This window comes from Corvus hawaiiensis, chromosome 30, assembly GCF_020740725.1.
Source record: "Corvus hawaiiensis isolate bCorHaw1 chromosome 30, bCorHaw1.pri.cur, whole genome shotgun sequence".
Taxonomy (NCBI): Eukaryota; Metazoa; Chordata; class Aves; order Passeriformes; family Corvidae; genus Corvus; species Corvus hawaiiensis.
Genome location: NC_063242.1, coordinates 18,513,606 through 18,535,047, shown reverse-complemented (window position 1 = coordinate 18,535,047; position 21,442 = coordinate 18,513,606). Strand labels below are relative to the sequence as shown.

The 21,442-nt window shown below is 43.5% G+C and overlaps 1 protein-coding gene across 7 annotated transcripts in view; it reads right to left on the bottom strand.

Moving 5' to 3' along the window:
• The window catches only part of GREB1L (GREB1 like retinoic acid receptor coactivator), a 135,418-nt gene that overhangs the window by 3,659 nt on the left and 110,317 nt on the right, over positions 1 to 21,442 (bottom strand). For 5 of the 7 annotated variants that reach the window (XM_048289194.1, XM_048289197.1, XM_048289201.1 and 2 more), the window contains 14 exons: positions 20,921 to 21,260; positions 17,815 to 17,930; positions 17,213 to 17,457; positions 15,626 to 16,188; positions 15,066 to 15,168; positions 12,004 to 12,159; positions 11,655 to 11,794; positions 7,515 to 7,676; positions 7,005 to 7,212; positions 6,152 to 6,317; positions 5,262 to 5,489; positions 3,744 to 3,885; positions 2,446 to 2,646; positions 602 to 740 (listed from right to left, as the gene is read on the bottom strand). In XM_048289194.1, coding sequence (XP_048145151.1) covers positions 602 to 740; positions 2,446 to 2,646; positions 3,744 to 3,885; positions 5,262 to 5,489; positions 6,152 to 6,317; positions 7,005 to 7,212; positions 7,515 to 7,676; positions 11,655 to 11,794; positions 12,004 to 12,159; positions 15,066 to 15,168; positions 15,626 to 16,188; positions 17,213 to 17,457; positions 17,815 to 17,930; positions 20,921 to 21,260 — 2,909 coding nt within the window. The remainder of the gene's footprint in view (positions 1 to 601; positions 741 to 2,445; positions 2,647 to 3,743; positions 3,886 to 5,261; positions 5,490 to 6,151; positions 6,318 to 7,004; positions 7,213 to 7,514; positions 7,677 to 11,654; positions 11,795 to 12,003; positions 12,160 to 15,065; positions 15,169 to 15,625; positions 16,189 to 17,212; positions 17,458 to 17,814; positions 17,931 to 20,920; positions 21,261 to 21,442) is intronic. The other 2 variants (XM_048289195.1, XM_048289200.1) reach the window with 1 other exon arrangement.

Here is a 21,442-nt window from a genome sequence, read left to right as displayed (position 1 = left end):
TTCCCCTTCACATGCACCATTCTCAGTCAGCACGAGAGGGAAACGGCTCAACTGTGCCACCACAACTGCACTGGAACTTGGCAACACACTTCAGCATTACTGAATACATCTGGCAATTTGCTAATTGTCAGCATTAAGACAAAAAGATTTTGATGAGATTTATCAAGTTCTGGTGGGGGTAGACCCAATCATCCTCTAGCTAAGGGCTGTCCTCATTTACAGAACTGAAAATTTATTGCCATTATAGACTGATTGCCAGAATTTCCTGTCCTCATCAGTAACACCTATGCTCAAAACTCTCAAGTGGCTGACTGCACAATTCACTGCCTGATTTCCACAGTCCTTGTTGATATCACTTTAAAATAATGAGTGTAATTTATCAACGCTTACCTAAGGTTCAATTATCTATCAACAGGAACAGAAGTTTGATACCCCTCAAAAACCACTCCATCTATTTCTTTTGAAAACAGTGCCAAAACAAACTGTGAAAATGATGGAGCTATTTAGTGAAGTGGGTTATTCCTCTGCCTTTCCCTTTTCCTCCATGCTATTATTAGTTGGCAGGAAGCACCCAGGATGCCCAGCAGAGCAGTGAGATTACCTTTGAGAAACCTGAACCGCTTGAGGAGGTCTGCACCGACAAAGGAGTCGCAGAGATAGAGCAGAAGTCCACTGAAGAAAACCCCTTCACAGTTGACATTGACTGAGTGTGGGCGAGAGCTAATGTAGCATATGGCCACCTGAAACACAAGGGGGAAAGACAGGAGGCACTTCTGTCTTAGCAATGTCTAAGGATGACTTACATGGAATGGAATATAACTTAGTGATAACAGGCGAGTCAGCTGGTGCTTGTAAAAATGTGATCCAACAAGACTGCAGTACTGAGCAATCTTCCCCAAGGAAGTAACACATGGAGAAACCTCTAGATTCAGATCTGGTCACCAAGTCTGCATCACGTTATTTCAGAGCTCTCTGTAATTCAGTCTGATTTTCTCTTTCTCTACGAATTACCTGCTTATAATGACTGTATAGTTTATATAGGTTATTCTGAGGAGGACACATTTGTCAAACAAAGTAAGCAATTCCATGAGTACGGGAACTGCTGACGCTTGTGGTTCCAAGCACTCTCGTGTCTCAGTGTTGTAATGGCTGTTATATATCAAAGGGTGTCTCCTCTATCTTACCTCTGACCTCCATAAAATTTGTCTGAACAACACCCTTCTTAGACATTGACCCTGCTCCAGACCCAGTTCAAACTGACCACTGGGCTCAAAAATTCTGATCTCCCCACCTACAGACATCTAAAACATATTTGCAAAAAGCTAATTTCCCTGAAACCTGGGTTCATAAAAAGGGAAGTGTCAAAAGATGAACACCAAGTTCTTTCAAGAATGGCATTGCTTTCAGGTTCTTGCTTTGTATGAAATATTATTTCAGACAGACAGGCCCAGTTCCTTTGCAAATCATAGAATTGTTTAGGTTACACTCATTGAGATTCCACTGTTATCATGGATCCATGAGATCCGAGATCATTGAGTCTAACCATTAACCCAGCACTGTCAAGTTCACCATTAAACCATGTTGCGAAGTGTCTCATCTACACATCTTTTAAATACCTCCACCACTTTCCTGGATAGCCTGTTCCAGTGCTTGACAAACCTTTCCATGGAGAAATATTTCCCACTATCTAATCTAAACTTCCCCTTGTCCCATCATTTGTTACCTGGGAGAAGAGGCCAACCCCCAGCTGGCTGCACCCTCCTTTCAGGGAGTTGTAGAGAGTGGTAAGGCCTCCCCTGAGCCTCCTTTTCTCCAGGCTAAACAACCCCAGCTCCCTCAGCTGCTCCTCATCAGATTTGTGCTCCAGACCCTTCACCAGCTCCACTGCCCTTCTCTGGACATGCTCCAGCATCTCAATGTCCTTCCTGAACTGAGGGACCCAAACCTGAATACCAGATTTGTGGCGTGGCTTCACCAGTGCCAAGTAGAAGGGAATGATCCCCTCCCTCATCCTGCTGGCCTCACTATTTCTTATCCAAGCCAGGATGCCATTTGCCTTCTTGGCCACCTGGGCACAGCTGGATCATGTTCAGCTGCTGTCGACCAGCACCCCCAGGTCCTCTTCCTTTGTGCAGCTTCCCAGCCGCTCTGCCCCCAGCCTGTAGCACTGCCTGGAGTTGTTGTGACCCAAATGCAGGACCTGGCACAGTCCAGCAGTCACATTAATCCATCACAGACCTCTGGCCTCTACCCACACCAACCAGCTGGAGGCTTCACCACCAGCTCCTCCAGTGAATTGGTCCTTTGCTTCCAGCAGCAGAATCCGTTTGAGACCAAAGTCTTCAAACGTTACCCTTGATGCTGAAGGGGTTTCCAACACAAGAAAGATACTGAAGTCAAGTTTTGCATTTCCTTATCCCCATCATCCCTGCAAATCTTTTGTACCTCGAGCCCGATGTTCAGGTAGCAGTCAATGGCCAGTACCGGGTTCTTGAAATTATGAATGGCCTTGGGGAAGAGTTTGTAGGTCGCGTGTTGAAGGAATTTCTCCAGGAGGAACTGAGATGGGGCTGCCAACAACGTGTGCTCGCTGTCAGGGGCACAGACGTACTGAAGAGGCATTATTGGTGCCACGCTGTCCGAAACCTGCAGTGAAAGCAAGAGGAACCCCTTTTAACCAACCTGCTCTGTGTATTTGCTCTGCAGGAGTTCCTCTAACTGGGGAAGGGATTGCCATGACAGAGCAGGAAGAGAGAGAAGAGGATCAAAAGGATCAAAACTCCCATTCAATTGTCACATAGCACCACAGCACAGAAATAAATGAATTGCTTGTTCTCTGCTTGCTAAGTACTTCGGTGGGTATCTGCTTGCCTAAAGAGGGGACATAAAACAGGGAGTTCAAACTGTCACAGTGGCCTTCATCCTGCCTTACTCCTGGGCATTACATGAAATTACATACTCCTTGTGTGGAGTCATCCATAAACAGTGTTTTCTATGGAGTTTTCTCATAGGCCAGTCCATCACTACAGATTCCACTGCAACCACAAGAAAAGGAAAATCAGAAAATGATCTCCAAACCCAGGGTTTAGTCAGTTAAATCCTGAAGTATGGGAGGTGGTTTTTTAAAAAAGGGATGGTGTGGGATGTGTTCAAAACCACCAGGAACACAAACTGTAAGGTTCCTAGATTAAAGACAATCCTTTGAAATACACCTCCATTTAAAGCTGGCATAGGTATAACATACTCTGTATAAAATATTTGTTATATTTTTATAAATACTTGGATTTCCTGGGTGGATTTCAGAATGTTGCAGTTTTCAGAGCCTTTCCTCAGGCCTCTTCTTGTCAGGAAGTGCAAGGATTGAAAGTCATCACAAACCAGCAAACACCAGAAACTTGTGGCTGTGCTAACATTTTTAAAACTGAATCTGGTACAACTTGCCTGGTTTTGATCAGAGTCTGCAAATTATTCCTCCATCAGAGATGGACCAAACTCTTCCCAATCCCGGTCCATCTTCTAACAGATTACGAGGATTTTTGTTAGTAATTTATAAACAGCAAAATGTTTCTCTTTTTCTATTTTTGATGTGGCAGCTCTACCATCTTATTAATGGATTAAGCCATGAATGTAAGATGGCAAATGAACACAAAAGAAATCTAAAAGACTAGAGAATTCACTATTTCTAGGGAAAACGGGTCCTGATTTTACCCCTTAACTACAACAGAGCATACTTCCAGACGTACCATGATTTTTGGCTTAACAACAAAGTCCTTTTGTCCTCCAACCTGAATATGTTTCTTCATGACACTGAAGTTGTTGAAGCGGCAGATGAGGAGGCCACTGCTGTTGGTCCGCAGATTAAAATCCACATCTTCACAGAAATACCTGGACATTAAACACAAGATCACTGCACCAGCTGTGTGCCTGCTGTGCACAAGCATTCACACACCCACTGCTGAAATGCACCGGTATGGGCTCAGCAGAGATTTTTGGAAATCATCTCATATGGTGCCAGTACAAATTCTCTGCAGAGTTCTGAAGACTCATTCCTTTGATGTGCTCCTGATCTAGGAAAGCAGCTGCTGGTCATCCTAAAACCAAACTAGTCTTCACTTTTCAGTGTGCCTATATGCTTCTTCCCCACACCAAATCTGGCTTGCCCTCTCATCCTCATCACGTACTGGCATCAGTCATTTCCTCCCCATCCTTTACTTGTTTATTATTATTATTATTTTATGGATTTTTGTTTGGTTTTTTAAGTATGTCTTTTGGACCTGACAGAAACTCTCCAATGACCAACCTCCACTTCTGAACAAGCCAGTTCCATTTGACATACTTCTTCATAAACTGGAGTCAGGGGAAAAATGTGGCTTTAAGAAATATCTAGCTATGGGAGAAAAAGCTGCTGAGAAGTAACCTTAGTCCTGCACTATTCACGATGTAGTTGCTCATTTCTATGGGCTGACTCCCACCTCATGATTCAACCTGACACAGAATGTGAAATCAAGAGCTCTGAAAGTCACACCAGCTTGCACTGGTGGCGGTGGCTACAATTCCTCACTGAAACACACGGGATCCCTGAAAACAGCAGCAGGAGTCCAAGGTGAGAAGCCTGAGAGCCATCTGTGGCCAGCAGACACAGGGTTTATTTGGAACTCACTTGGCTGGGAAGAGGAAGAATTGGGTATTTCTTCAATCTGTGATGAGAACTAGCAATAAAAACCCACAATAAATGTGGGTGCTTTATTGCAAATGCTTTAGGATGAAGTTAGGTGAGGAGGGGGGGAAAAAAGGAAGGAAATTGTGGAAAGTAATTTTTTCCTCTGTTCTTGCAAACTCAAGTGGCAACAGGGACAGTAACTGTCTCTGAAGGAAATACAAGGAATCCCTTCTCCTAGGCATTCTGGAAGCTCCACAGTCTTCCTGTGACTGATGCCATTTTGCCTCCTTTCTTCTACTTTTGGTCTCCCAATTATTTTTTTTGCCCAAAGTTTCTTCTTTCCTCATTTTTTCAGTCCTCTAAAGCCCTCCCTTGCCCTTTGTCTGTCTACCTCAGGTTTTCTTGGCTTATGGCAGGTTTATTTTGATGCCTTACTCATTCAGATGAAACGTATATCACACTGTGTTTTATTTTTGTGATTGTGCACTCATTACCTTAGGCAGGATCTTTCTGTTTTTCTCAACAGCATTCAGAAACATTGTGACAAGGTTCTTATCAAGTCAAGATGCTATTTTTCCACAGATATATATGTACTGCCTACCTGTTCAGATCATATTGCACATTCTGGGTCAGGTCTATGTTGAGCAGTATAAAGTCACGCACGTGGCACCTGGAGAACGGAGCCTTTGCTTTCCTGGTATTCAGCTTGCTGTTCCATTTCTGAACACCCAGTATTGCGTAATGAACAATTTTGGGGGTGGCTTCAATGTGTTGGAGGACGCTTTTCAAAGACACATTCTTGCTGAAACCCCCAGGCTCCAGGGACTGGCTGCAAAACATGATCATATACAACATACAAATACATTTTATTATTTTTATATAACATACACTACATATATATACATACATGTGTATAAAAAGAACCAAGAAATTCCACTGACAACTGAGAATGTTTACTCCAGATGCTGTAAAAATACATACATAAGTGCAGACTTTTTAAGCAGCAGGGAATGTAGCCATCAAGAAAATGCAGCCATTAAGAAAAGGAGCCTTTCAGCAGAATAAGTTCTTACACAGCAATTTAGGAAGGGAAAAGAAGTCACCTTACAGATCATTTTTGGAATGCTATTTTCTCTGTACTGGATATTGTAAGCACTGAGAAGGTCAAGAGCTTGATGCCTTCTAAGTTCCCCAAAGAAACATAAATTGAATCAAAACAAAGTAACATTGAAAAATCACTCAAACAGTCACTAGGAGCAGGAGTGGCTTTAGGTAAAGAACAAACACAAGCAGAGGTCTGTTGGCAGTACTGACACACATATAAAGGGACTGTCAGGTGGAAGTGTTCAGCAGCAGGTGGCTGAATGTTGGTGGTCAACAAGACAAACATACGGCCTTCCTACTGCCAGATGTTACAGATGAGCCTGGGTCACAGATGTGCTGCTGTCAGGGCTGGATCAGTGCAAGGACCCAGCGTGGGTGGGTACCAACCTGGACTGCTCGTGGAGGCTGTGCATGTTCCACAGGACGCAGGAGTCGTCCATGACCACGATGAAGGGCCACACACACTGGCGCTTCACTCCCAGCTCCTCCAAGCGGTTCCGTTCCAGTTCCAGGTTGTGGTAGGAAAGTTCCTTAATAAGAAACCTGGCAGCACCTGAGGAAATACCATAAAGAAGATGTGCAGACATCTTTATTAGACTTTATCACTCTTCCCAGAGAAAGGTTACATGAACATCTGCAGTCATTACCCTTTATGAACTTAGTGCTCATAACACCTTAGTTTAAAAAGAAATCTGTATGTCCCTTTTTCAGTGTGATTAAATCTAAAAGGCAGATTCCAAGAAGACTGGATGCTTTAAGACACTGCAGAACACAATTTTGTGGGCATTAATGAAGTAATTGGAACCAAGAGGGGGCTGAGATTCTAAAACTGAAGCTACTTAAAACTTCTTGCAGAATAAACTCGGCGTCCATGAAAACAAAGTCCAAAGCTCAAGCCCCCAGTGTCCATCTGCAGTTAATATTTACCTTCTGCTAACTAAAATGTTGCAATTTGAATATGTGTAAAACATCTAGAATGAACATTCACACAGCAGGGCAGAGTAAAATGAGTGAATATGGCCTATAAAACATCAGATTTTAAACTGAGAAGGCAGTGATCCATGCAAACATATATTCCATGCCCCTGACAGCAGTCTTCCACATTTATGCACAGACATTGCTGCTATTTTCACAGCAGGAATGTGAGGAGCTACTGCAATGTTTCCTGCAACAGCACGATTCACATTGTCCAACACAGATTTTTATACCTTCACAGCAATGCACTGATGGTGTCTCTTACCAACTCCAGCATTGTTGAACATGCCTGGCAGGACAAGCATGATATGGTTGGGCCAGTATTTTCGGTAGAGTGGCATTTCATACTCCTTGACTACCAGGAGGTGCAGGTGGCTGATGCCTTCCATGGCATGGTAGAGGTTCAAGAGTCCATGTTCATGGCGTCCACTTGATGGGGTGAAGATAGGACTCTTGACTGCATTCAAATTCTGCTGGAACACAAAACATTTTAGCAACATTAGGTAAGAAGCAGGTTATTCCCAATAGGGACTTTTATTTGTTTATTTTTTATACCACATTTTAAGATCACTGATTATTGCAACACATATGAACTGGACACTAGGAACGGAAAAAAGGATGTTTGCCTTCAAAACACCCATACTGGGGACAGTCAGGCGAGAATTACACAAAGGACTTTAAAACAAAAAGAAAACAGAAAAAACCTCCCCCAATAATTTGCAAATGTATGTCAAGCTGACTGCATGCAGCAGATGGGTAAGAGCAGCACACGCACCTTGTCAGAAACAAGTGGGAGTCGCATGCTTTCAAGATGTTTTCCCTGCTTGCTGAAGACAAAATGGTTCTCTTTGGACTTGGGGATTATGAAATGCAGCTGAACCTCTTCTCCCAGCATCGAGGATGAAAACGTGAATGCATGCAGAGTGGAGTCAGACACCTGAATACAAACAAACAGCAAAAAGAGATTTCCAAGCAGGTAATACATAAGGAGTATGTAAGGAGGAGCTCTTACAGTCACAGTACTGGAAGCCATCGGAGAAGAACAACAAAACATTCTCTTTCAGTAACCATTTTCCTCACAGTAAGGTAAATTATTTAGGCCTTGCTATTAAAAGAATCAGATTTCTGTACCAGTAATGGTCTTTGGCCAAACTGGACTCTTCTGAAGTCCATTTCAGCTAGGAATTTTTTATCAATATTTACAAAGAGAAGTCAAATATATACACACACAAAAGGAAAAAAACTGTCCAAATAGATTTCCTCAGAAGATTCAAAGAGCAGTGCAGCCCATGGGGTGCCTCCACACCAGCATGCACTGCCATTCAGACAACTCAGCAGGAGCACTACTGTATTCGTATGGTATTTTTCCTGCGGCAGTACTCTCCTAAACAGTTGTGTGACCAAAGCAGACCACACCATTAACAAGGCTATGAAGAATTTGGGTGAACTTAAGTTTGCACAGGACTTCACTGAACCATGTAACTGTATACAAATGCCTACACAGCTGATAGATTTCATCCTACAAAAGCATCTTGTTGGGGCCCTTCCCCTGCCATGTGGTCCTGGGAGAAGGGCCCTGGGGGAGAGACACAGGGTTTCTGTAGCCCCTGGTCAGGCTCATTCCCCATTGGTTGTTTTGTGTTCCCCTGTGTGGGCAAGGACCCTCGAGTCCCGTGATTGAGCAGTTCCTCGGCAGAGCTCCGGCCATGTGGCTGGAGAAATAAACATCTCTGAAACATCTACCAAGAATCAGTCCATATCTACTTCTTTTCTACGGGCCTCCTTGTCTGATACACGTGTTGCAGTATCCTCACTGTAACAAATGGTGGGTGATGTGGGCAGAATGATCCCCGATCCCTAAGGACAGCGACTGATTTGTGATTAAACTCTGTATTTCTCTTCTTGTTTTTGTTTTGCTATTCCATATCTAAATTATGGAGGAACCGTGGGAAGACTCTTGGCTCTCTGAGCCGCATATGGACATTTATCTTAAACTTGAAAAGATTCTTGAACAATGATTTGTAAATTTTAGCTTAATTCAAGCTCAAAAGGAACTGAAACATTTCCTTTCATGGTTGTTTAAGAACTTTTTCTACGTTTCTTGGGATTTGATTCTTACCAAAGACTTTTGGAAGACTGTTTGGACACAGTTAATTTCTGAGTCAAAATATATGCCGATGGAAGAATATTTTCATGAATATTATTTAATTACCGAGACTGTTGAGCAATGTCAGCTGTGTCTTGGCAAAGGGAAGCCTGGCTCAGGGACCGTGCGACCCAGGCCACGTGGACCGAGCACTCTGGGAGCAGCAGCGAGGCAGTTCCCACGTGCGGGTGGAACGACGCGAGCTGCAGTGTTGGCAGCAGAGCGAGGCGCAGCAGGAGCGGTGCGACCCGGCGGTGCCCGCCCGGCCCCGCGCAGCGCGTGGTGGAGCGAGCCCCGTGAGAGGAGCGGCGCGCAGGCAGCAGCTGGCGGCGGGGCGGAGCTGCACCCAGCCGAAACACGCACTGGAGCAGGGCGTGGGGGGGTCATCGCTCGGGGGCCTGGCCGAGACGTGGGCACAGCCCCAGACAGCGGCAGCGCAGCTGAGGGCAGAGGCGGCGGCGTGCGGGGAGCTGAGCAGGGGAGAGCGCCTGGCCCGGCCCGCGCGGCCCCGAATGTGACCCTGGGAAGAGCGCGCAGGCACGAGCAGCCCCGACGGCCCCAGCAGCACTGGCAGTTCCAACAGGGGAGCGAGCGAAAGCGAAAGAGAAAGCAAAAATGCAGCAAGACAGAAAACAGCAGCCACTCAGAAAAAGATCATCGTAGCTAAGGTTTTAGGAATAGTAAAATGGTATAATGTTAAACAAAATTATGGTTTTGTAACAAGATGTGACAACCAAGAAGACATATTCCTTCATAGAACTGCTATTAAAAAGAATAACCCTAAAAATTACCTGCAAAGTGTAGGAGATGGGGAAGTTGTACAATTTGATATAGTGCAAGGAAAGAAGGGTTTACAAGCAGCAAATGTTACTGGGCCTGGGGGTATTCCAGTCAAAGGCAGCTGTTATGCACAAAATCATAAACAATATCCATCCCAGCAGCTTCCCTGCCCACAACCTACTTTCCCCTTTTACCTTATACCCAATATGAACCCTTTCCTAAGTTTACCCCATCCCCAGTTTATTCCCAATCCATTTTTCACCCCATGGCTTCCCTATACAATTCCCTTTCCCTACAACTCCTCTCCAATGCGGAGGGGGGATGAAAAGGGGGAGGGAAGAAATTAACTATTTTTGTTTAGCGTTCCAACAGGTACAAATTGAAGAAACCCTCTCCTGCCTCAGTTTCCCCACAAAGCATGCTCGGAGAGTCCTGTCTCCCTTCTGTCAGCCTTAAGATGTTCCAGAGAATCTGTTTGGACATTCAAAGACTCAGGAGGGTGGCTTGTTTTGTTTTGAAACTGTCCTTGTTATCTCATGTTTATCCAGTTGTTTTCAATGTTAACTTTTAAATCTCTTTTTGTTAAAATTAAATGGGTGAAGTGTTGGGACTCCTCCCCCCTGCCATGTGGTCCTGGGAGAGGGGCCCTGGGGGGGGGGACACAAGGTTTCCCTAGCCCCTGGTCAGCCTTGTTCCCCATTGGTTGTTTTGTGTTTCCCTGTGCGGGCAAAGGACCCTCGGGTCCCATGATTGAGCAGTTCCGCAGCAGAACCCCGGCCATGCGGCTGGAGAAATAAACATCTCTGAAACATCTACCAAGAATCAGTCCATATCTATTTCTTTTCCACGGCCCTCGTTGTCCGATACGCGTGTTGCAGTATTCCCCACTGTAACAGCATCTGTCTTACTACAAAGTCAAATCACTTACAAATGAGCTTCCTATAATTTTTGCTAAAAATTGAAATAATTAGCCTACGATGGAAAATGCAAGGGACTTTATTTAGGTTCTGCTAAAGCATTTAAGACTCTCTCTCCCTTCATAATGTTTGCTATCCAATGACTCTCCTCTGAAAGTGTAATTTCCCTGAGCTTAATTATCTTAATTCTATATACACAGCTCACACTGGCACATACAAGTAGATGTTTATATTTATTACTACTAGTTATATTTGACCACAAGCACAAATATGAGTGGAGGGAACAACAGATGTCCTTGGGGAGGATTTGCTTCTGTCAATGGACTTAATGAAGCATGAGGTTTAGATCAGACCTGCTGGTGATGCTTTGAGGGAACTGGCATTGTGCACTGCCAGGTCGGGGTGTCTACACTGCCATATCTTAATAGCAAGCTGTTAGAAAACATTAGCGAGCAAGGAAGGAATGATTTGAGATAAGAAACTTCCAGGTAAACTGCTGGTAGCGGTTAAGAAATAATGTGTGAGCTATTAACCAGGAATAATCTTACTTGCCAGTCTCCTGTGAGCATAACTGTTTGCTTTAGAAACTAAAAGTTTTTTAACTAAACAGATTAAAATGTTCATTTCTGTCCAGTGACTCATAAGCTACTGCTGAGAAGGATGCACAGTTACGAACAAAGGGGGGAAGAAGTAGGCCTTGCCATCTCCCATCACAGGTGTGGATGGCTGGAATTTAGGTAAGACAAGCATTTCTCTTAATTTTTAAAGTCTTTTCCCATGAGACACTGCAAACCCTCTGGGCAGGCTGAATAATGCTTTGGCTTCAGACAACTAATCACAATATTCACTCTTTGCCAGAGGCAGCTGCAGAGGAAAACTGCTCATTCAGAATGTGGCAGACACAGTTGATGCTCCTGGGACTGTAGCTCAATATCTCCCCTGAGAATGGAAGAATTAAACAATTCCATCTCGGGGAAGGTGAAAGCATGAATCCTGAGATGAGGGCAGTATGCCTGGAGGGACCACAATAAAATACCAAGGATACTGTTTACCCTTGGACCTTGACACCAACCTGTGCAGCAGGATTAATGTCCATGTACTGATGGCACTGCTCACAGTGATGGAAGGTATTGTAAGCTGCATATTTAGTCAGCATCATGGACACGGTCTCCCTTTTCTTAGGTTCCTCTGATTTTGTTTCTTTGCTTGTTTCTGTGCACAAAGAAAAGAAGTAACAGAAATTTTAGGAGTGTTAAAAAACAGAGATTGTGATCCTGGTAAAAACTGTACAGAACACACAAATTGTTTTGTTCCATATAATTTTGGAGACTAAAGGTTCTTGCGAACTCATGTTCAAACAAACCAATAAAAACTGATTCTTTGTAGGAAAGTATTCCTAAAAATTTCTACATATTACTTACCTTGTTTCACTCTTGAGAGTTGTTCTGTGTATACAGGACTTATATTTCTGTACTTAGGATCATGTACACTCAGGTCAAAAGATATTTTGCTGAAGATCTCAATGTCTGGCCAGTGGTCGTTGCTAGACTGAGTAATTTCACTGTGTTCAGTATGATCTGCAACAACACACTTCAGGTAAGCAGAATCAGATACACACCAAATTATGTTTACGTGATGGTTGCTGCTTTCCAGTTGCACTTGAACTCACACAGGCACACACACACAAAGCAACATCTTTGAGTGTCAAAAATGTTACCAGTGAAATTACAATCCACACGGAGCCATTTCAAAGACATGGCAACTCCTTAGAAACTGCGTGCAGGTGAAGGGACCTCCTAGGTATCTTTCTGCTCTGTTCCTCATCATGCTGCTGAGGTATAACTCACTCTGGTTTAAGCATAAATGCTCGGATGAATGGTCCTACTTGTGCAGAAGGCACAGGTGTAGTTTTGAGCCTCTCTGTGATGGAATGAAGAGCATTGGGTAAATGAGAAGCAAAAGTATCCAAAGGCAGAAGGATGAAAGCATGGAAAAAGAGGCTGTATGTATTTATGAACTAGTAGCTGGTGGTACATGATAAAGGCAGTAAAAGACACACTCCTATTACAGAATGGGATGTGGCCAGCAAGGATCAAATGAAACTCTATTGCTTTGATCCAACAGAGATAAGTCTCAAGTAGAAAATCAAGTTTAAGCAATGGGAATGGTAGAAAACACTAGCCAAAGAAAACAACTTCGGAATGCAGCTTGAACATGAGTCAATTCAGATCAAAATGAGATGGAAGAACACAAGAAAGTAGGTGTGTAACTGACGTTACTGATTTTAGAAAAGTGAATTCAGGTGAAATGAAGGTTGGGTCTACGGACAAGCACATGCTCACCCTACCGTGATGCAAGAAGAGAGACAGTAATCTACAGAGCTCTGAGTCCATTACTTTGAGCATGGTAATATTCAAAATTTGGAGAGGGTGAAGGAAATAATTAATTAAATGAAAAATGGGATAAAATGCAATATAAGTTGACTAAAGAAATCCTGTGTTACTTTATATGGCTATGAAACACCTATTTCTCTGAACAAAGGACATGCGCTGAATCTTATCCTTCTGGACTCTAGTATGGTTCTATAGGACAAATTATTAATACAGCTGAAGAAAATGGAGAGAGGGAATGGTCTGTAAATCGAAAGAGTTGACTAAACAGAAGATGGCAGCATGTAACATGGTAAGCATTAAGGCAGGTGAGATTACCAATGAAGTTAAAAGGTTGGTAGAGGGACACACTGTTTAATATCCTCACTTATGTCACCAGCTTAAACCAAAAATTGGCTTAAGTTTGCTTAGAGTCACTGTCAACTGCTAAGAGTCACTGTCAACATGGAGAAGGAATCAAAGATAGCTGGAAAGAATTCAACGCCCTCGAACACTGTAGCAACAAAAACTTGGTGATATTTAACAGAAAAAAATGTGAGTCATATGTACAATCAAGGACTAATAACAGCATTTCTGCAGCAGGTTGGGAGCACCTTGGTTGGAAATGACTGAGTTGCTGAGGAACCTTGGAGTACAAGCTAAGCATCAAAGCCAGTGAAAAGGAAGAATGGAAAAGGCAGTTACAGGTTCATCAATCATGGGGCTTTCAGTGGGGGTGGGGGAATACATGAGCTGTTGTAGGCTGGGTTGGTTAAACATTCAGTTCTGCTCACCCATGCACCAGAAGGATAAACTGAAAATAGATGTGCAGGCCAAAGTACCAAACTGACAAGGAGAATGAAGAGCCTGTAATTTGTGAGGATCCTGTAAGAAGACACAGTCTACCTAGATGAATGCTGAAGAGGAGGTAAGATAGCTGCCTGATCAGTCCAAAGAAGAGAAAAAGTATTTTAATTTAAATTAGTATGTTTTTTGGTCCCAAAGAGAATGTATATAAAATGGACAGAAACATATTTGGGTTGGAGAATAAAGTATTATTTTAAATAATGAGAACACTAGTGCTCTGGAGAAGCATTCCAACAGAAGTAGTGGGAGCAAAAAAGCCACAACCAAAAACCCCATCCAAACCCAAACTGCTCTTGTGCTGAAGTTCCATGCATTCCTGGCAGGGGTGTGACACATTGCTGTGATCTCAACAGGCCAGTCGGCATGATGCAGAACATCTCTTACATTGTGATATTTCATCCTAAGTTTCTGAGGTACTTTAGTTCAAATAATGAGGGAATAACTGCCCCCAAAGGTCCAAATCAAATGAAAATATTTCTCTTTTTCCTTTCTTTTTTTTTTTTAAATTTCATAGCACTGTATGAACAGAAATATAAATCAGTCTTTTCAAAGGTTTGACAAAAACTACATTCTCAGTATGTCAGTCTAATGGTCATGAGAGCTATGCACCACAGAAATTTCCCTACAAAACCACAGAGTTATGTAAAGAACACCATGAAGACGACTAATTTTTAAAAGGTTTTGCTCTTCTCAAGGCAAAGTCCTGCCACAGCAGTTAATGGATCTTGTGAGATCTGACAAAGGAGCACAAATCAAAAGAGGATCCCGTTCCCCTTTATCCTCAGCATAAAACCTGCAAACTGCAGAGAGGAGACAGCCTAACTGAAAGTTGTTATATAACTTATAAATAAACGTAAATAATAGTTACGTTTCAGCCAGGAACAAAATGTTCTTAAATGTTCCGTCTGCTTAAAAGCAGCCAGCACTTAAAAACCCACAAGAAGAGAATACATGGGCAGATGTTTGCCATTTACAGCTTTGTGCACACTTTCATTTGAGTGCTATACAAAAGCATCAATCCAAAATACATTTAGTAGTTCTCAGATAAGCCCATTATAAAGTTTACTTTTTTATTAATCTATATTGAAATATATGCAGACACCTAGAGTAAGTCTAGCTACACACCAATGGAGAGGACACGTAGTAGGTGTAATTCATAGTTTAGTGAGCCTAAAAACTTCCTTGCTGAATAATATATAACATAGGTTCTTTATGATACATTTTAAGAATGCTGACTAAATACTTACTGGTATTAATCTCTTCTTCATCATACACATCTACTTCCAGCAACCGGATCAGCATGCGGAAGAGAATCCTTAGGAACTGCAAGTAGGAACCAGTCTTTCCGACCTGAGCCAGAGATGGAAAGAAGTCTAAATGCCAACCCAAACTATTACTATGGAAGGATGAACTTGAGATAAATGCCTCTGGGCTTACCCCAAAGCTCTGTGTTCAGCTCTGCCTGAAAACACTGCAAGATGTAATATTGCCCACTATGCTGAAAACACTTTGACTAAATTGGTCTCTGAGCACAACCTGGCCACAGCCTGTGTCACTTTTGTATGCAGGGAGATCAGCAGTGGTAACTGCTTCTCTCCTGATGTGCTCATGGCAATGTTATGCCCAGTGCCATCCACATGTGTTTCATTTAGGCTAAAACATGACATAAAGCATCACCCATCCTCTCCTTACCACCTTCAGCGTGGACTCGGTCTTAAAATTTGACTTCAGATTTTTAACCTGAAAACACATCACTGCAAACTTGGCCCTCTCAGGTTGCTGCAAGAGGAAGGAGCTGTGCTCTTACTTGTGGTGGTCCTGTCAAAAGCAGCCTCCTGGGGTGAAAAGTCCTGGTGCCAGACGCCTCAGCCTGATTGCTGAAGTCCGCGTGGTGCTGTCGGGCTGTTGTCCACTGCCTGTAGTACAGAGACTGCTCTTCACTGCTCATGTCCTTGTGAAGCAGAGGCCTCAGAGAGCTCAGCCAAGACACGTCAGCATGAGGCAGGAGGGAAGAGGAGGAAGGCAAGTTCCCATTTTTCTGTGAGCTCAGGAGGCAGTATGCAGCTTTGGACAGGATGACGATGCGTGGCAGTGCCACACGGAGGGCCTTGCTGTCCTTGGCTGACTGGGCAGGCCACTGAAAGGTCTGAGAGACTGAAGACAGTGAGGAGAGTTTGGGAGTGGTGCTGCTCGCCATCTGGTTACCCAGCGAGTCACACTCCTGTTTCAGGGTCTCTCTGGCTGTAAAACTGGAGTAAGTTCCCTCATCTACTGAGCTGTGTGCCACAGTCTGGAAGTTAAGGGATGGTGCCTGCTTCTGAGACTTGTCTGCGGCACTTGAGGAGCTCACACCATTGTCAGCCAGGGAACCTGGGAAAACAAAAAGCAGGCAATGAAAAGTTACTGACTGACGCAAGAAAACCATGAATTCATTTGATCTATGCTACAATCCTAACATACAAATACTTCTGTTCAGTGAGTGCTGCTGTGGCTTAGGTCAGTGTTTCACCACGTAAAAAGAAATCATTTACATCTGTCTGTCCCTTTGACTGGAGAGGCAAACACCCTGCTGCAACAGGTTGCAAGCTCCAAGTGTTCAACCCTAATCTCTGTGTTCTAGCCATCATTTCCCATTTAGGATTTGGAATTTGATGGCACGTTTTCTGAAAGTCAAATTTAACAAACCACTGTATACACAGATCAATTGCATCTTCCTTTCTATGAACAACAGAGCATTTATTTCACTGCAACTTGGACATGAACTGCTCTATGTCCTCTCTTCCATACCAGTCAGGTTTAGTTAGTGTATGGGAAGACCTGGTGCATACCAAAGACCCAGTTCAGCTGTCTTAATGCCTCAAACTCATAGGGAAACAAAGGGAAGGACCCAGAAGTGTCTGCAGAATGCAAAGAGAAGGCTTGGTGGGAGGTGAGGCTTCACTGATGCCTGAAGAGGTAGGGCAAGACCCAATCATTCTGTTGGTCTTGGCAAGGAGGCAAATATCCATCCTCATCCATAGGTATTCCCGGAGTTACAGAGCATTTTTCTATTTTATATTTTATACTAGCCTTTTTTGCTTTGATTTTTAAGATCTTTTCAGGATCCCTGAATAAAGCTAGCAACAAATGTGGAATGTAAGTTTAAAAATTAAAATCACAAGGGACGCTTAGCTATGGCATACCATCCCTCCCACTGAAACACCATCTCCTTTTAGCACTAGACAGGAAAATTGCTCACTGTGTGAAGAATCTGAAACTAACATTTCATTGTCTAGCCTGCAGCTGGATACAGCTAAGCAGCCCACATTTGAGAAAACATCTCACTGTTTGCATCCAAACTCCAATGACACAGGAATAAAGACTTGTTTTTCAGACCAACAGCAGAATAACCGACCTGAGGTTCCAGTGACAGCGCTGCTGTTGCTCTGGGGCCGATCCAAGTCTATAAGCAGCTCGTCAGAGTCATTCTCACTACCATTTGCCTTCTCCTGCTCCTTCTCACTGAGGTCAAGAGCTACAATAGGCCCTCGAATTGCCTCCTTGGAGACGTAGCAGCATGCCAGGCCTACTTCTTGCTCTAACGCAGTACGAGTTAAGTAGCTGGAGTCAATTAGTCGAAGGTCACAGTATTTCAATGACCTGGAAAAGCCAACACAAAAAGAAGAGAAGTTTTTGTTTTCTCTGACTTTGAAGAATACTCCCTATCTTTATTGCTTACTAAATATTCACGAACAATTTTGTTAGCCCGTACATATAGAATTATTTTAAAATATTCAACACAAAGTTATGCTCCTTGGTGCTTCACACAGACATTTGCTGACCCATCCAGTACAGTAGCATGACTTTTCACAAATTGCACTTCCCAAAACTTTAAATGGTCCCTAACTAAAATCTTCAAAAATACACTCCTTTTGTGAAAAGACAGCCAGATGGTATCAAACCCCACCTATGTAAACATGTTAGAGAGCAGTCATATTGAAAGAGTAAGAACAGCACCTGGGGAAAGTCTCTCCCAGAGGGTCTTTGCCAGTTAGAATAACAATGCAAGGTAGACCTTCCAGATCCTGATAGGTGCGAGGAATCCAGTCATCCTGCTCATTGCCCCTCCAAGCCTGTGAACAGAGAATATTCCAGTCACACCTCAATGACATCTTCTATATCTTCACCTGTTTTCTTTTTTCATCAGTTCCTGCTTTTGCTTTGTATATAGGGCTCGCTTACTCAATGGCCAACAGGAAGGAGACCTTGGGTACAGGCATGCATTTGTGTTCTGGTAGCCAAGCAGTAAATGCAAAGACAAAGCATATGTTATTCAGTGTTGGAAACATTCACCTGGTGTGGCATTAGTGTGGTCTGTCAGAGAAAAAAGCAGTCGATGAGTTCAGTTTGGCACAGATGAAAAGATATTAATGTAAAGCTAAAGTAAGACTTTCAAGTGGAGTACGAAAATGGACCAATGAACCTTGTTTAATTATTTTATACAACGAAAGATTACGTGAAAGAAACACATTTCACCTTTCCCTGGAGGTAATCCCACCTGAAAGAACTCCTTACCTACAGTCTATCAAGGCCCAAGACCACAAACTGCATCATTTTCCCTTAGCACTGGAAAGGCTGGTAGCATCAGTCCCATGTTTTTACACGCTTCAGTTCCCCTGGTTCAGCAGAGCTTACTGAAAAAACCTTTTTCTCCAATTACCTAGCAGTATCTAATGGCTTGGTAAAGCAGCCTTAGCAGCAGAGAGAATTTCTGGCTCAACAAGGTTAGTCCAGCTGTGTGTTCCCCTGCCTCTCCAACGACAGAAGTTTCTGTGACAGTGCGTGACTAGAAGGTGAAATACGGGAAGACAATTTTTCCTTTGATTTCTCTTGATTTTCTTTTCGCTAGCATAAGGACCTAAAAAGAATGAGAGCCTGAGGCTTTGAGCTGTAAACTTGCATCCAGAAGATGTATTTCTTGACCGTCTTACTCAGGAACAGCAGAGAGGTGCAGCCCTCAGGGCTCCTCACTTCTGAATGTCTCCCAAACAGTTTGATTCTTGGTAATTTAAAGGCTATGCCACGACAGCATCCCTGGTCAGTAAAATAGTTATTTAAATTGTCTTCCAACTCTTGTTTCATTCTGTACCTCTGGCTCCCTGATGGAGAAGAATGACCTGTCTGGCTGGTCTGGCTGACCAGCAGACTTGTCTGAGAGAGGGGAACAGTCCAGCCACCAGCACTGCAGAGACAGCTGCCCACCCCTCCCTGCCCTGCTGTGGCACCACACACCCTGCTAATGCCATCTGAGAGAGAGGCTAGGTTAAGTCAAACTATTCAGCTGGGTTCACTAACGCCTGTAAAGTTTCCCTCCCTGCCTCTGAAAACGGTCATGATGAGTTCTCATCCTTCCTGCAACCAAGAGTATTTATTGGTGGGACCACGTTTTGAGCCTCAGCCTCACCAGAAAGCACTCAGTAGCCTCATATTGCTCTCTCCCCACACACACATCAAAAAAAGGGTTGGGGTGCTCTTAGTGCAAGCAGCCAACAATCAGCTCTCCACTGGCTCTAGTCCAGCTTCAGTACTCCACCTAATGTCAGACCAAATGCCAAGCAGCACGAGACTAAATCAAAATTGTCTGCAATAAGCTAGGCTCAGGGGTAGCATGGCTGATGAATTTTATAATGGGAATCAGTTCCCCAAATACATGCTCATACCATGTCAGAAATCTTGTGTTATCCCAGGCACCAGACTAACAGGCATGGTAGCACAGCACAAGCCCCATGGGTGGCCTTTATCATTCTGAAATACTACTGGGACACCCCACCTAAAAAGACACTACAGGCTTATATTTGGGCAACTGAATTCCTCTCCTCACTCCCTTCACATGCATGGTTCAGATTTGAGGGCTTTTCTTCTAGTAACCTGCAAGAAAAGAAACAAATCCAGAATCCTACAGCTTTGTTTAGTCCAAACCAGCACCTTATGTTTTGGAGAGAGGAATAGGAAGAATTATTTAGAAGGTTTTTCACTCTCTACCTGATAAAATTTCTCTATTCCAGACCTGCAACAGCTCCACAGTCAATCCTGATCTGCTCTAAAGGTCTCACATGCTGCTTCAACACTGTGTAAGGGCTGCAACCCATTATGCAAAGCACTGTTACGAAGCCCTCACAGGACTCAACCTAGAATGATTTAGGGTTGGAATTAATGCCTATCCAAAAAAAGCCACCAGCACAGAGCTGCTATCTCACATGTTGTTTTCTCATTCATGACTACTTTCTTCTCTCTCCTTCTGCAGATAAAGTTTGAGAAGCAAGAGTCATAGCTTCTTTAAAGGACATTTTATCTGCTTTTGGCCATAGACAGGCTCTTTCAGAAAGGCTCACAAAATTCATTCCTCTTCTCTGTGGTTTTGAATACACTGAATAACTCATAATAGAAGCAGAGAATTAATCTCTCTGTGAGACTTAGAGCAAGGATCAGGACAGATCAGTAATAACCAGTATTACTTTCAGGCTGCTGCCTAAGGCAGGCAACCCATCACCCCTTTGTTTAATGTAGTGAGGTCAATTCAGCAACTGGGTTTGGCTACTTGAACCATGCTCTTGTAAATCCATGCAAAGGTTTAGGCTGGGGCATATATGCTAGGCATATATGCATGCAGCCTCTTCAGGCTTTCAGCATGCAGGGGGTTGAGGAAAGAAATCTGTGACAAACAGCATACTTTACCAGTTATCAGAAGGGCAGAAGATGGATGGACAGAGCAGACAACAGATACACTAGACAGACAGACAAGTTGGTGGAAATAATTAGTTTGCCTACAGAGATCTGAGCTCTGCTTTTAGAGATGAACCCTCTCTGATGCATGCTTTTATTCAACTTTAGGAAGTGAGATAACAGCTGGTGTTTGACTTCATGGACCAGTAACAATTCAGGTTTGTTCCAAGTCTATCATTTATACTCAACGTACAGAAATGCATTCACAGCGACAGATACAGAACACATGCCCTTTCCCTAGAGCATAATTAACCTCAAAACAAGTGGGAATAAACACAAAACAACGACAGCAGCCAATGGCTACAGTGAGCACACCAACAAACATTCAGTTTCTGCTAACCTTCAGCCGTGTCACGAAGTGTTTCGCAACAATGAGCTCCGAGGCAGGATTCCCAAGGAGGATCTCAAAACGATACTGCAGCCCCAACTTGTCCCTTACTTCCTGTAACCTCTCTTTGGCCAGCATGGCCAGCTGCACTGATGGCACCCGAATGACGAGCATGTGGCCACAGCCATTCTTATCCTTTCCTGGAGAAGTGATAAGGTCATCCATTATGCTGAGAGTTTCAGGTGTGCTGTGATCCCTCAGAGAGGCCATGGTGGTGAGGGCCATCAGAGCTTGGGAATACTGCTGAATGAGAAGGTAGCAGCGGATCACCATGCTGTGCAACCGGGGGTACCTTGGGGAAGACACAGTTCTGCATTAGCACATGCAAAATCACAGTAATGTCCAAAAATCAGCCAAAACACAGCACTGCATGGTAAAGAAGTGCTTATTTTCCCCAGTAGTGCTCAAAGAATGAAGCCTTCCATTTTCATAGACAAAAGTTTTGAACAAAAATCCTCTGCACTTGGCCCAAGT